General features: G+C 40.2%; 1 protein-coding gene across 1 annotated transcript; it reads right to left on the reverse strand.

Annotated features, from left to right (window-relative positions):
- Positions 1-12,241: 12,241 nt before the first annotated feature.
- LOC138908126 (uncharacterized) lies at positions 12,242-12,965 on the reverse strand. The gene is made up of 2 exons (XM_070198769.1): positions 12,765-12,965; positions 12,242-12,463 (listed from the first exon to the last, which is right to left on the reverse strand). The coding sequence occupies exons 1-2, from the start codon at positions 12,963-12,965 to the stop codon at positions 12,242-12,244; spliced, it is 423 nt and encodes a 140-aa protein (XP_070054870.1).
- Positions 12,966-14,541: the final 1,576 nt, after the last annotated feature.

Here is a 14,541-nt window from a genome sequence, read left to right on the forward strand (position 1 = left end):
TGCGTTTGAGGCACCGTATGTAAAGAGTTTTTAGATCCCCGAGGAGGTCCATGAGTTGATTAATAACTCTCTTTCGACCTCGGGTATAAGGGCCGGCATAAAGTCGGCCACAAAATCTACCAAAATTTGAGATTTACTGGCGGTCCAGAATATTGTACCCACTGATTTCCATGACCTATTTGGAAAATGGGTCAGAGAGCTTGGGCTTATGCATAACATTCCTCAACGGGTAAGTAGTCACAACACATATGGGGTGACACTGGAAATATGGTTTTAGCTTTCTAGAGGCTCTTAGCAAAGCGAGCGCCAACTTTACTAGGTGAGGGTACCTAGTTTCGGCCTCACCTAGGGTCCTCCTAACATAGTAAATTGGAAATTGCATATCTTTCTCTTCCCATACCAGGATTCCACTTACCGCTATCTCCGATACTGCCAAGTACAAGTATAGTTGTTCGTCTGTCTTCAGAGTGTGAAGCAACGATGGGCTCGATAGATACCGCTTGAGCTCCTCCAAGGTCCGTTGGCACTCTAGGGTCCATGAGAAGTTATTCTTTTTCTTCAATAGTGTTAAGAACCGGTGGCTCTTGTCGGAGGACCTAGAAATGAATCTCCCTAGGGCGTTTATGTGCCCAGTCAATCTTTGCACGACCTTCACGTTGTCGACAACCGTGATATCTTCGATGGATTTAATCTTGTCGGGGTTGATATCGATTCCTCTGTTGGATACCTTAAACCCGAGGAATTTACCTGATCCAACTCCAAACACACATTTCTTCGGGTTCAGCTTCATATTGTATTCCTTAGGACATGCCTTATTCAAATTCTTATAGTCTACACACATTCTTAATTTATTCCCTTTTTTAGAGACTACCACTACATTTGCTAACCAATCTAGGTATTTAACCTCTTGAATGGACCCTATTTTAAGGAGTTTAGATACCTCTTCCTTGATGAAAACATGTTTGACTTCAGACTGGGTATCCTCTTCTGATTGACCGGATGGAACTTCTGGTCCAGGCTCAGTTTGTGAGTGGTTATCTCCGGTGGGATCCCTTTCATATCAAGGTGGGACCAAGAGAAAAAATCCTCATTATCTATAAGAAATTGAATGAGCTTTTTCCTGAGCTTGGGGATTAACCTCGTGCCCAGGTATACCTTTCGATCGGGAAAATGTTCACTCAATGCAATTTGCTCCAGTTCCTCGACCATTGATTTTGTAGTGTCAGATTCATCGGGGGCTATGAAAGATCTGGGGACCTCGTAACCATCGTCTTCATCAATCCCCTGTTTCTCCGGTTGAGTCGGGGCTAGTATCGGTAATTGCTATTTAGCTTCTTGCTTTGCGACTGAACTCATCCCCTTTTTCGTTGCATGTGCGAATATCGAAATCGCCTCTTCGATTGAAAATATCTCCTTTGCAGTTGGCTGTTCTCCGTATATTATTTTATTCCCATCCGGTGTTGGGAATTTTAACACTTGTTGCAGAGTCGAGGGCATTGTCCTCATGTTATGGATCCATGGCCTCCCGAACAAAGCGTTGTACCTCATGTCTCCTTCAATCACATAAAACTTAGCTTTCTGGATGGTCCCGACGATATTCGCCGGTAATTTTATCTCCCCCTTAGTGGTTTCACATGCTATGTTGAATCCGTTTAGGACCCAGAGTGCAGATACGATTTGATCTTGTAGACCGAGCTGCTCTACGACCTTCAACCGGATAATGTTGGCCGAGCTATCTATATCAATTAACACACGCTTAACTTGAGATTTATTTATGAGTACAGATATTACCAGTGCATCATTATGAGGATGCACGACCCCTTGCGCGTCCTTGTCGTTGAAAGACAAGGTTCCTTCCGGTATGTAATCTCAATTCTGGTTTTCCCTCATGATGGATACTTTGGTGCGCTTCAACATCGGCCCCTGAGGGACATCGACCCCACATCGGTCATGTTAATGACATGTTGAGGTTCTTCTTACTAGGTCTGTTTGTTAGAATCTCTATTCCTGAAATGATTCTTGGCCCGGTCGCTTAGGAAAAGATGCCCGTTGTTGAATAGTCAGGCTACTTCCTCTCTCAATTGTCGGCAATCCTCCGTTCTGTGGTCGTGAGTGCCGTGATATTTACACATATAGTTAGGATCCCTTTGGGTTGGATTATATTGCAGAGGTCGAGGCCATTTGGTGTTTTTGATGCATCCGATGGCAGATACAAAATTGGCGGCATCGATGTTGAAGTTGTACTCCGATAATCTCGGTGCTTCTTTAGGCCCAAGGGCCTGTTGAAACTATTTTTTCTCATGAGTCCCCGGTTGCTCTGACCTCGATCACTTCTCCTTTCATTTCTCATAGAGCTCCGCCTGAACTCACTGCTTCTTCGGTCTCCATTGTATGGATGATATCGATCCATGTTTGATCTCGGTTCACGATTGATGTCTCTCTTGACTCTGTCAATGGTTCTGACGGGATACACGAACCTAGAAGAGGCCCCAAGTAAATCATCTTCGACTCTAATTTTCGATTAATACCAGTTATGCACGTTGGCCCATGTAATGGCCGGATATTCTATTAGGTTTTATTCCGACTGTTGTGAAGCCACCGAGCTTCAAACATTGAGTCCGTGGGTGAAGGCTTGAACGGCCCAATCGTCCGCAACCGAGGGTAAGCCCATTCTCTCCATTTAAAATCGGGACACAAACTCTCTTAGCATTTCATTATCCATCTGTTTTACTTTGAAGATGACTAACTTCCTGGTCTCGACCGTGATAGCTCCGGCATGTGCTTTTACGAAGGAATCTGCAAGCATAGCAAACGAGTCAATAGAATTAGGGGGTAGGTTATGGTACCATATCATGTCTTCCTTTGACAAGGTCTCTCCGAACTTCTTCAACAAGACAAACTCGATCTCATCTTCCTCCAAATCGTTCCCTTTGATGGCATATGTGTATGAGATTACATGCTCATTTGGGTCTGTCGTCCCGTTGTACTTAGGAATCTCGAGCATGCGGAACTTCTTAGGGATCGGCCTTGGATCTGCGCTCGGAGGAAAAGGTTTTTGCATGAACTTCTTGGAATCCGGGCCTTTCAATACCGGCAGTGCTCCTGGGATTTGGTCAACCCTGGAGTTATAGGTTTCAACCTTTTTTTCATTAGCTTTGATTTTCTTCTCCCCTGATTCTACCCGTTTGGTCAGTTCCTCGAGAATCTTTATGATCTCAGGATTAGTCCCCGATTCATTTTCATTCGACCTCTCTACGACCGGTTCATCCCTGTGGATGACTTCCCGAAACGGATCGGGTTCAACTCTGCTTGATGCGTGGCTCTGGTTCTGTAACTGAGCTACCGCCTCTTGTTGAGCCTGTAACATTTTGAAGATCACCGGTAGACTAATTCCGTCTCCTCCAATATTTTGTATATTTTGAGCAGCTGATCGGGTTCCACTATGGACGTTATTCTCAGGGTCGGTAGGCAGGTTTGTGTTGATAGTCACACGTGAATTAGCGTCAATTGGGTCTACGACCGGAATTCTGATGGGATCAACAAGTAGTACCTCGTCACCGGACTCGTTGTCAACATGTAGGGGTGTTGGTTAATAGTTCGACATTTTGAGTTTTAATCTGAAATCAGAGACACTTCAAAGAACAAGTGTAAAGTAGTGTATGTTATGGAGATTTGTATCAAATAACCGCTATTATCCTCAGCTGCATGGTGGGTGCCAAACTGTTTACCCTAAAAATCGGATAACAATTGAATTTGTAAGTGATTTTAAGGATTCGTGGATTAGCTTGACACAAAATGATAATTTAGATTGAAATTGAAATAAATAATGATGAAGTAAATGCAAGCCACACTAATTGAACAGTCTCAGCCTTGGAAGGTTAATCACCCTTGGGTCGGGCGTACTTCGATCGGTATCAAGACACATAAGTATAAGAGATTAAAGAGAATAATAATATATTGCTTTGGAATGCGTATTACAATATGTTCAATGAATTATCAGACCCCCCTTTATATAGTAGAGAGTCTTACTTTAGGCACAATTCTATAAAAGGTAAAAAAAAATCCTTGATTTGTTGATTGCCAGTTTTTTACTGATACGCGCAGAGATTTCGGCCGCAACATCTATCCGATTACAGATATTTCGGTCTTCTGTTGGTTATACTAACAATGTTTCTTAGAGCTCGTTCACGGCTAGAGTCGACTCCGGGGTCTTGGACTCAATGTTCTCGATGGCAGGTGTCCTGACCCTGGGTTCTAGCCCGGTGTGACTCGGGGCCGATCTTCAGTCTTGCATTGTCATGTTCCGAGCATGTCCTTTTATGTCGTAGACGAACTTGATATCGACCGTATACAAAGCTCAAATAGGTAATTGAAAAAACTATTTAGAACCAATATAATGTTCAGTCGTATTACATTGCTTCAGAGTGGCAAATCAAGTAGTAGATTTCCTTGCCAAATTAACTACGTATTTGTAATTTTTGGCATACAAAAATAAATTGTAATCATAAAAAATATAATTTAATTAATCAATTGTGAGTACAATTCTGTTTCTCTCTTAATTCTTCTCTCCTGATTATCTCCGTGATTCGAGGGATGGAGCGGCGTACGTAGGATGATGACGACTTCCTTGGATTTATTTGATTATCAAGAATTATCCGTCGACATCTTGATCTCTTGTGAGTATCCCATGAATTTATGGGAAATTTGAGATGATATCAATTTTTTAGATATCCTTTTCCAAGGGAATATGTAACCCTTTTTATATGAGTGAACTAGGGTTAGAATAGAGTAGTCACCAAATTAGGATTTTGGTAGAGTAACCTCCAAGAAACCGTAATAAACTTGATCACGCCCAACTATGCCTCCTAAGAGGTCTAGCGGTCATTGCAAATATAATCCGATTTACAAGTCCGGAGTCGAATCCCACATGGAATTAACCTACTAATCACAGCCACTAATTTCGCGAGAATTCAAGTAATCAACCTTTAGAAATATTAAATAATGGTTTGAGTGTTTACTAATTAAGAACAGAGTATTTATAAAGCTATAATTTTATTACTAACAAAGCAAATATTGTAGACAAGATTGAAAAAGTCTAGGGTTTTGATTTCCCCTATTGTCAGAATCTCCCCCGCTACGTTTCCATTAAATTCGCCCAAGTCTTCTCTATCGATCGTGATTACTTTTAGTGTTGTAGCTCTCTCTCAAGTAACTACCACAATTTACTAGACGTATTCTCTTAAACTACGCTAGCTGGCACTAATTCACCGCTCAATACGATCACACCAAGGTTTTGTTATCTCTAATCCCGCCTTTAAACCATCCGTATTGATATCTCAAATATGTTAGGATTGGTGTTGTTCAACAACTACCTAAATGCGTGCTCTCTCTCAAGCAGTACACACTAAATAGGCATAGTCAATTGAGGGCCCTTCAACCAAACACAATAATAGTATAGTTGAACAAGTAGAGAAAAGTAAATGGCAAATTTATATTAAACACGGTGGAAAAATCATCCTTCAATAGGTTCCATCAAACCCTAGAAGAGAATTTAGCGACTCATAGTTGTTTGCACAAATACAAGATTAGAATTCATAACAATAAAAAATTAGAAAGAAAGAGGAAAAAACGTGAAGTTGAATAATTCTCCTAGCTCCAAGCGTGTTCTTGCCTCTCTAAAGTCTTCTCTATCTTCGAAAAGTGGCTAACTTTCATATTTATATGGTTTAGGGTTGAGTTGGGTCGAATTGGCTTCTCCTAATTCGAATTGGAAAAGCTGAGTTTTTTTCTGCTTCGGTCCCCGATCTGGCAAAGTGTCACGCCCCAAACTAGGGGAGGCACGACTGGCACTCGATACTGTATTCGATCGAGTTAGCCAATAAACATACTAGCTAACTAGACTGGGGGCTCAACAGATCGGGCAGCACAACATCTGAAATACTAAGCCTGGACCGTAAGGTTATGACATGAATAACAATAAGCCATATAAACATAGGTAGACAAGCCAAAATAATAAAATACTAGCTGGCCGACAAGGCCGCGACTGAAGACATACATGCCTACACACCTATATATACATGCCAAGCCTATGGGCTGGAGACTGAAAGAAGCAAAAAAAAAACCCAGAATATTGTATCCACAATAGCCTCTAAGAGTGTCATAAGCACTGTCGGGATAAGGCCCCAACTATACCCAAACTGTACAACAAAAGTAACCATCCTATGAAAGCTCCAGGAAGAGGTGAAGCTTACCAACTCATAGCTGAACCCCAAAATCCTAGCGGAGGGGTCGATCAGAGTCCCTACCTGGACCTGCACGTACGAAACAAAAATGCAGTGTCCCCAGGCAATGAGACATCAGTACGAATAAAAAATATACTAGTATGTAAGGCAGAAAGTAGAATCATACATAGCTGATGTAAAAAGGTAATAAAGATACCACCTGACACTGAAACTCTGATAGCCTCCATGGCCGACATCCGACCTCATAGTAATAAAATATGCATGGTATGCTCATGTAATTGTATGTCGTGAATACATATATATTGATGTAAATGCATGACATACCCAACCAAATGCTAGCAATGGCGGTCTCTCCCGGTAGCTAACCGGTATCATATTGCCAACATGTGGCCATCTGTACAATATATATAGTCTTTCAGGCAAATAGGCCCATTACCTTCGATTATAGCTCGAAGTCCATGCATAATATGTCATGTATGATATGAACTTTGAATGCACATAATAGGCCATAACAAGAACTTAGCCAACCTTGGCTCATTGGTACTCTTATTCTCATAATCTCATAATCACCTTCGTATCGCATACAAATGTCTCGTGGAACCTCATATCTTTTTTAATAAGTTTGAAAACTTAACTCGACTTTTAGAAAGATAACTTAACTCTGAATATGTTCATAAAAAGCTTAAGGTGCTTCACTTAGTCCTTATACCTGATTTCTTGATAATTAGTAAAAGAAAGTATTTCAAAAAAAATCAAATATTTTAGTAGTTTAAACATAAAAATTATATTTGAGAATTTTGAAATCGACGTGTCACTTTAGAGATTTTAAAATACACTTTAACAAGGAAGAAGGACTGATCGCAAATACTAAATGCCTTTATTTTTAAGTCACACAACCCAAAGACGAATAAGAATTCATATATATGGACATATATTTAAGAAAGCCGACAAAATGACATATATAGATGTCGAATACCCTTTTTAACCGAACGAGTGGAATATCAACCTAATAGCATCATGAAAATACTTCAGCTACGATACCAATGCCTTTCACAGAAGGTCTTTCTAGCAACAGAATAGTAAAATATCACATTTGGCGTCTTAGGAATTTCCCAAAATTCGTGCTAAAAGGAAGGACGAAGCTTAGCCTTAACATACCTCTCCAACGAACGTCCGAATGCCTATAGTTCCTTCACGAAAGTTGTTCCTTATGTCCTAAACTTCGAAACCACTATATATATGTAGCTTATACGCACCTATAAACAGTTCATAAATGAGTTTAAATCGGCAGATTTGCCATATGACCCTAACTTGACGAAACGCCCGTAGAATTTTATAAAAACGATCATAAAAGAATCCCAAGATGATTACTTTGGCAAACCAAGTATAAATCCTGAAGAACCAGCAAGAACAACAATTTCCTATCTTCCAAAAATAGCTCCAAACACAGCTAATAGAAGGGAAAAATGATTGCAAAGCGCAGAGATTGCGCTTCTAGGCACGGGGGCAAACTTTAACGATAGAAATCGTTAAAAACGTACCTTAATCACTCAAGAACACCATGAAACCCTCTCTTAAGCTTTCTCACTGTTTTGGGATGAAGATGAAATATTTTGGGGTCTTAAAAGTCAGATTTTCCGACTTATACTACTTGTTTGACCCGACCCGGTTCGCGACCCGATTTCAGCCCGGACAGTCCGCGGTAAAACAGTCATAACATTTTACTTCAATGTCGGTTTGATGTGAGATTTCTTTGGTTGCAAACTAGACTCATAGACCTTCGATTTGGTAGGCTGTGGGTCCCATAACTCTTTATATATTGGGAGAAATGATCTAATACATTTGACCCAAAGTTTAGAAAATTTATTAGAGAAATTTACGATAACTTTTGCCGACCTTTATTTCGCAACTTGCTTGACTCCAAAACTTAACATGTGACCAGTGTGATATTATAATACCTCATAACACATTATTCTTAGCATATTATATACTCTTAGTCTTATTCCACAGGTATAAATTAACTTAAACCTTCCGAACGCGCGGGGTGCTGCCCGAGCCATTTCTTTAACCATGAACCTTTGTTTAAGGGATTCCTTTGACTTAAAATTTTAGTTTAGTTCCTTGATATTACCACACATTTTCAGTCTTATTCTCCCAATGTGCTATATCCAATCATATATACCTAATATAATCACGTCACGTTACGTATATTACGTAAGAGAAGAGAGAAACACCTGGGGTCTCACACGAAGTGAACCTCACTTTGTTGTCCTGGACTTTCCTAGTTTCTTTTGCTTTGATCCCGGTCTGGCAAATTGAACCTCGCTTCGCTATCCGAGACTTTTTTCTTCAGCTATTGTTTCACCAATTTTTCCTCCCATTTGATCCTTTCCGCGCAAGTTTATTCCTACACATAAGAAATACGTAATGAGCATATTTTCACTTCAAAAGCGATGTGAGCTCCCGCAACTCACATACGAAATAACACACAAATACTCTCAAAATATGCACTTTTCACCCTTTATCACCATCCCATACATAAACTTTTGCTCATCCTCGAGCAGCTTAAAATTAAGCATGTAAGCAGGAAACACCTTTCAAAACATCCTCAAGCATCTCACCAATGACAATGGTTTATATCAACGCTTAGATCCCAGCATATGCACTCTACGTACCTTTCCTCAAGTTTTAAACTCATGCCAAGGTCATTTAAAATATTCATGTGGATCTTCCTAACAACCTCGCCTCAAAACTTGACTCTAATGCATTCTATACTATGACTCTCTCCTTATGCCTACTCAAAAATCAAGGTCTCTACCAATCCTTTGAAAATCATGTGCCCTCACGAACAAACCGCAGAGAGAAAGTAGTCCACACACTCAATATAAGTTCAAGTATAGTTTAAGGACTCAAATATAAATAGAATTCACTTACTCTCATAAAGAAACTCTTATGCCACCCACGTTAGTACCATAGGCTTTCCCGTGGTGTAAAACTCTACTAATTTAAGCTCGTAGAGTCTAGGATCAAGTAGGACTTTATAGGTTATAATGTAGGCCAAGGGACGAGTAGGATATATTTGAGGAAATAGTGACTAACCCTCCTAAACACTTTACTATACTACACTTCACTTTTTAGCACCTTCTTGTCTTGACCAATTCGATGTCTTGCCATGAAACCATACACATTTAGGCCTTTCTTCATTAAGCACATCAACATATAGATACTTACTAACTGAGACAAAGATATGAGAGGTGTTTTATTTTTTCACTCTCTTCAATTTGGTATTTCTGGCTAGTATTTATTTTTTTGTTTATACACAAGTTCACCTTTTCGGCCTTTCTATGGTTCCACTCAAAAGCTATCCACTCCCTTTCTTTACTCTTCTAGCTATTTAAGTGCTTTCGAAGGTAAAGGTCCAAAAAGATTTGATTAAGAACAAAAGGAATTCAGCTTGTAATGTGGTTTCTAAAGAAAAGGTCTACAGGCTCAAAAGGGGTGACTAAGGATAATATCAACACCGGTAGGCAAATAGGCTAAATGGTCAATCAAAGAAAGCCTATATCACTTCCCAAACTTACAAGACTTAATCATTTTGCTTTTGACTCACACACAGGGCAAGTTCTAGACTCACAAGGACGGCACATAGTTCATTAAAGTCTAACCTCACACAACGCACATGACTTACTTAGGACAGTTCAGACCTGACACTCGAGTTAAAGCAACTAGCACAGTCATCATAAACTTTCAGCATACAAAAATTAATCACAAGAGTTTAGAGATGAGCCTCGGTGTTAACAGAAAGACACACATATTGTCAAGGCGTGTAAATATAGAGATCATGAAGAAAATACTTAGTTCAAATACTCCAGACCTAGGCCTCACTATAAAATATGTCAAAAGCACAAATTACTCAAGCTCTTTCCAATTCCATTGGCAGTTCAACCAGGAAAAAAAAAATGAAAGAGAAACAATTTTTTTATGTATTTTACTTTAGACTTTAGTCCCTCAAGAAAACTGATCGGTAATCCATCGTCGGGAAAAATCCATAATTTTTTACAAAGTTTGAAAAAAAAAGATCTTAAAAATATCCGGTTCAAGAAAATGGTATCCTCGGGAAAGAACCGTGGTTTAAAGAAAACTTGGGATTAAGCCACTACAAAAAAAAACTACTACAATTATACAATTACAATGGCTATAAGAGTGATCATGCAGTTCAAGATATATCACTAGTAATTAAGAACATGATACAAAAATAAAAGCCTGACACCCTACCCCACACTTAAGAATATGCATTGTCCTTAGTTGCACAATATCACAAAAATACAAATAAGTAAGATTATAAGTAGAATGGGTGTCAGAAACTCCCTCAAAATCACTCGGGTCGTGGTGAGGACCGGTAGTGACCCTTGGTCACAACGGCTAGCCTTGGCTCCTCTGCAATAGTGCCATCAGTAGCACTCAAATCAACTGTCTGGAGCCCCTCTGCATCAGTCTATAACTTGATAGTTATTCTATGTTAATTAGCACAATTCAATAACATGTGGGGTAAGGCAACACCCCAGTCATGCCTAAGTTTGTCGTAGATGATACTTGTCTTAGAAAGAGCATAATTGAAGTTCATAAGACACCCAACGGCCACCCCATACTTAAGATATGCTCGTATTGCCAATAGAGATAGGTTAGCTACTCAGACTTCACTAAACCTCACAATAAAATTTCATTCGGGCAATTCATCGAACAGTTTATGTGCACAACTTTTGTTAAGCTTCATTTGGTTCAATTTGCCTATACTGTCATGACCTAATGGAACGGAAGAGTGTTATTTTCTTTTATAAACTAACTAAAAAACAGAAAAATAGAAGAAAAAAATTAAAAAAATACCTGGGGTCGCGTTAGGACCACGCGATGCGTGACCTGGAGACGCGCCCCTTTACCTGGTTCAACTATGCCCAGTCCCGGTCTCACAAAGTGTTGGGCACTTTACTATCCCCTCTTCTGTTTTTCTTTCTCTTCTGGTCCCGGTCTCGCGAAGCAAGGCACACTTCGCTGTCCCCAACAGTTTTCTCCTCAACATTCTTGGTCTCGGTCTCGCAAAGCTAGCTTCACTTAGCTGCCTCCCCACATTAATTTTTTGTGACTAAATGACAACTAGATAAAAACAAGAAAATTGGGTTGCCTCCTAACAAGCGCTTGATTTAATGCCGCGACACAAAGAAATAAAACATTATAATGGGTTGCCTCCGATGAAGCTCATGATTTAATGTCGCAGCATGACACAGACTTTTCAGATTATACTTTACTCACATATTGAGGTTCGTTCAATTGTAACACATCTTTCTCTCATTTTTCGTCATTCATTAAAAGGTAGTGTTTCAACCTTTGACCATTCACTCTAAACCTATTCGTCCATCCTCGGACTCAATTTCTACAGCTCCATTTGATAGCACCTACACTACTCTAAATGGTCCTGACCATCTAGACTTTAACTTGCCCGGAAACAACTCCAATCTCGAATTGTATAGCAATACCACATCTCCAGGTTTAAAATTTTGCTCAAGAATATTTTTGTCATGTATCATCTTCATCCTCTCCTTATATAGCCTTGTACTCTTAAAAGTATGGTAACGGAACTCGTCAAGCTCGTGCAACTCTGTGACTCTACTTGTACCCGCTATTTCCATGCTGAGATTTAGCTGCCTTAATGCCCACAAAGCTCTATGCTCCAACTCTGCGGGTAAGTGACACACTTTCCCAAACACCAGTTTATATGGAGACATGCCAATTGGAGTTTTAAAAGCGGTACGATAGGTCCATACTGCATCGTCTAACTTTTTTGACCAATCCGCTCTTGTAGCATTCACGGTCTTTGTCAACACACTCTTTATTTCTCTATTCGATACTTCCACTTGCCCTCTTGTTTGTGGATGATATGGGGTGGTAACCTTGTGGCGAACACCATATTTTTCTAACAACTTTGCGAAAGGTCGGTTGCAGAATTAATTGCCTCCATCACTGATTATTGCCCTTGGAGTGCCAAACCAGGTGAATATATTCTTTCTCAAAAAACCAATGATTCCCTTTGCATCATTTGTAGGGAGTGCCACAACTTCCACCCATTTTGACATATAGTCCACTGCTACAAGTATGTACTTGTTGCCATATGAGTTGACGAAAGGTCCCATGAAATCAATTCCCCATAGGTCAAACATTTCCACCTCCTAAATTGGGTTCATAGGCATCTCATGTCGGCGAGAAATATTCCCGGCCCGTTGGCATTCATCGCAACCCTTCACCTAGAGGTGTGCATCTTTGAACAATATCGATCAGTAGAAGCCCGACTCCAACACTTTAGCAGTTGTCCTTAATCCCCCGAAATGGCCACCATATCGGGATGCATGACAAGCCTGTAAAGCAGAAGATTGGTCTATCTCGGGGATATATCTTCGGATCATGTTATCAACACAAATCCTGAACAGATAAGGATCATCCCAATAATATGTGTGAAAGTCATAAAAGAACCTTTTTATTTTGAACAGAGGAAAAGTCACAGGGGATAATATTGCTCGCCAGGTAGTTTGCAATGTCTGCATACCATGGCACTACCTCAAGGCTCGTAGCTAACATTCGTTCATCCGGGAAAGTATCCACAATCTCTTCCACCTCAACCTTCTTCTCTGCTCCTTCCAACCTAGACAAGTGATCAGCCACTTGGTTCTCCATTCCCTTTCGGCCATGGATTTCCAAGTCAAATTCTTGCAGCAGTAGCACCCATTGAATCAGGCGTGACTTTGTCTCCTTCTTTTTAATTAGGTACCTGAGAGCAGCATGGTCAGTATAAACAATTACCTTCGAGCCTATCAGGTATGACCTGAATTTGTGAAATGCGAACACCACTGCTAACATCTCCCTCTCGATCACTGTGTAATTTAGTTGGGCACCACTCAAGGTTCTACTTGCATAGTAGATTGGATGTATGACTTTATATTTTTGCTTCACAAGAACTGGTCCCACAACATAGTCGATTGCATCACACATCAGCTCAAAAGGTTGCTCCCAGTCAGGTGCCACTATGATTGGTGCAGTCACCAGCCTCTTTTTCAATTCCTCAGAAGCTACCCTGTAGTCATCAGAAAACACAAAGGGGTGATCTTTTTCAAGCAATTTACATAAAGGGTTAGAAACTTTAGAATTTTTTTTTATAAACCGCATGTAGAAGTCGGCGTGACCAAGGAAACTTCTTATGGCTTTTACAGAAATGGGTGGAGGTAACTTCTCAATTACATCAACCTTAGCATGGTCCATCTCAATGCCCTTACTTGACACTAGGTGTCCCAAGACTATACCTTCATCTACCATGAAATGGCACTTTTTCCAGTTCAATACCAGATTGGTCTCCATACACCTCATCAATACTCTTTTCAAGTTCATAAGTCAATCATCGAATGAGTTCCCCACCACTGAGAAGTCATCCATGAAAACCTCTATTATGTCCTCTACCATACCTGTGAAGATGGCCTCATGCACCTTTCGAATATGGCAGGTGCATCGCATAGGCCAAACTGCATTCTTCGAAAGGCATAGATGCCATACGAAGAAGTGAACGAAGTTTTCTCTCTATCCTCTGGGTCAATAGAGATCTGGTTATACCCCGAGTATCCATCCATGAAGCAAAAGTGGGACCTCCCCGCCAATCTATCTAACATCTGATCAATGAATGGCAGTGGGAAATGGTCTTTTCGGGTGGCCTTGTTCAACCTTCTGTAATCCATACAGATTCACCATCATATGATTTTTTTTTAGATCAACTCATTGTCCTCATTTTGCACTACAGTCATTCTACCCTTCTTTGGCACACACTGAACTAAGCTAACCCAATTGCTGTTAGAGATAGAGAAGATGATTCCCGTATCTAACCACTTGATCACTTCTTTCTTCACCACTTCTTTCATGTTAGGGTTCAACCTTCTTTGATGTTCTCTGAAAGGTTTGTGCCCATCTTCCAGTAGAATGTTATGCGTACAAAATGTTGGGTTGATACCCTTTATGTATACAATGCTCCACCCAATTGCAGTCTTACACTCCTTTAGAACCTGCAAAAGTTGTTCTATCTGCACATCTAACAAACCAGATGAGATAATAACAGGTAATGTCAAACTAGGTCTTAAAGAAAGCATACCTAAGGTGAGACAGTAGCGGTTTTAGCTCCAACTGTGGTGGCTCTACAATTGATGGCTTAGCTGGAGGGGTCTTTCTTTCTTCTAAGTTTAAAGGCTCGAATTCGAGCTCTCTTTTCCAG

Source organism: Nicotiana tomentosiformis, chromosome 1 (genome assembly GCF_000390325.3).
Source record: "Nicotiana tomentosiformis chromosome 1, ASM39032v3, whole genome shotgun sequence".
Classification (NCBI taxonomy): domain Eukaryota; kingdom Viridiplantae; phylum Streptophyta; class Magnoliopsida; order Solanales; family Solanaceae; genus Nicotiana; species Nicotiana tomentosiformis.

Bases quoted from the DNA above. Each gene is read 5' to 3' on its own strand.
- LOC138908126 (XM_070198769.1), bottom strand. From the start codon at position 12,965: ATGGAGAACCAAGTGGCTGATCACTTGTCTAGGTTGGAAGGAGCAGAG. The intron at 12,464-12,764 runs GTTCTTTTATGA...AACCCAATTTAG, and splicing joins CCTCTGTTCAAAATAAAAAG to GAGGTGGAAATGTTTGACCT.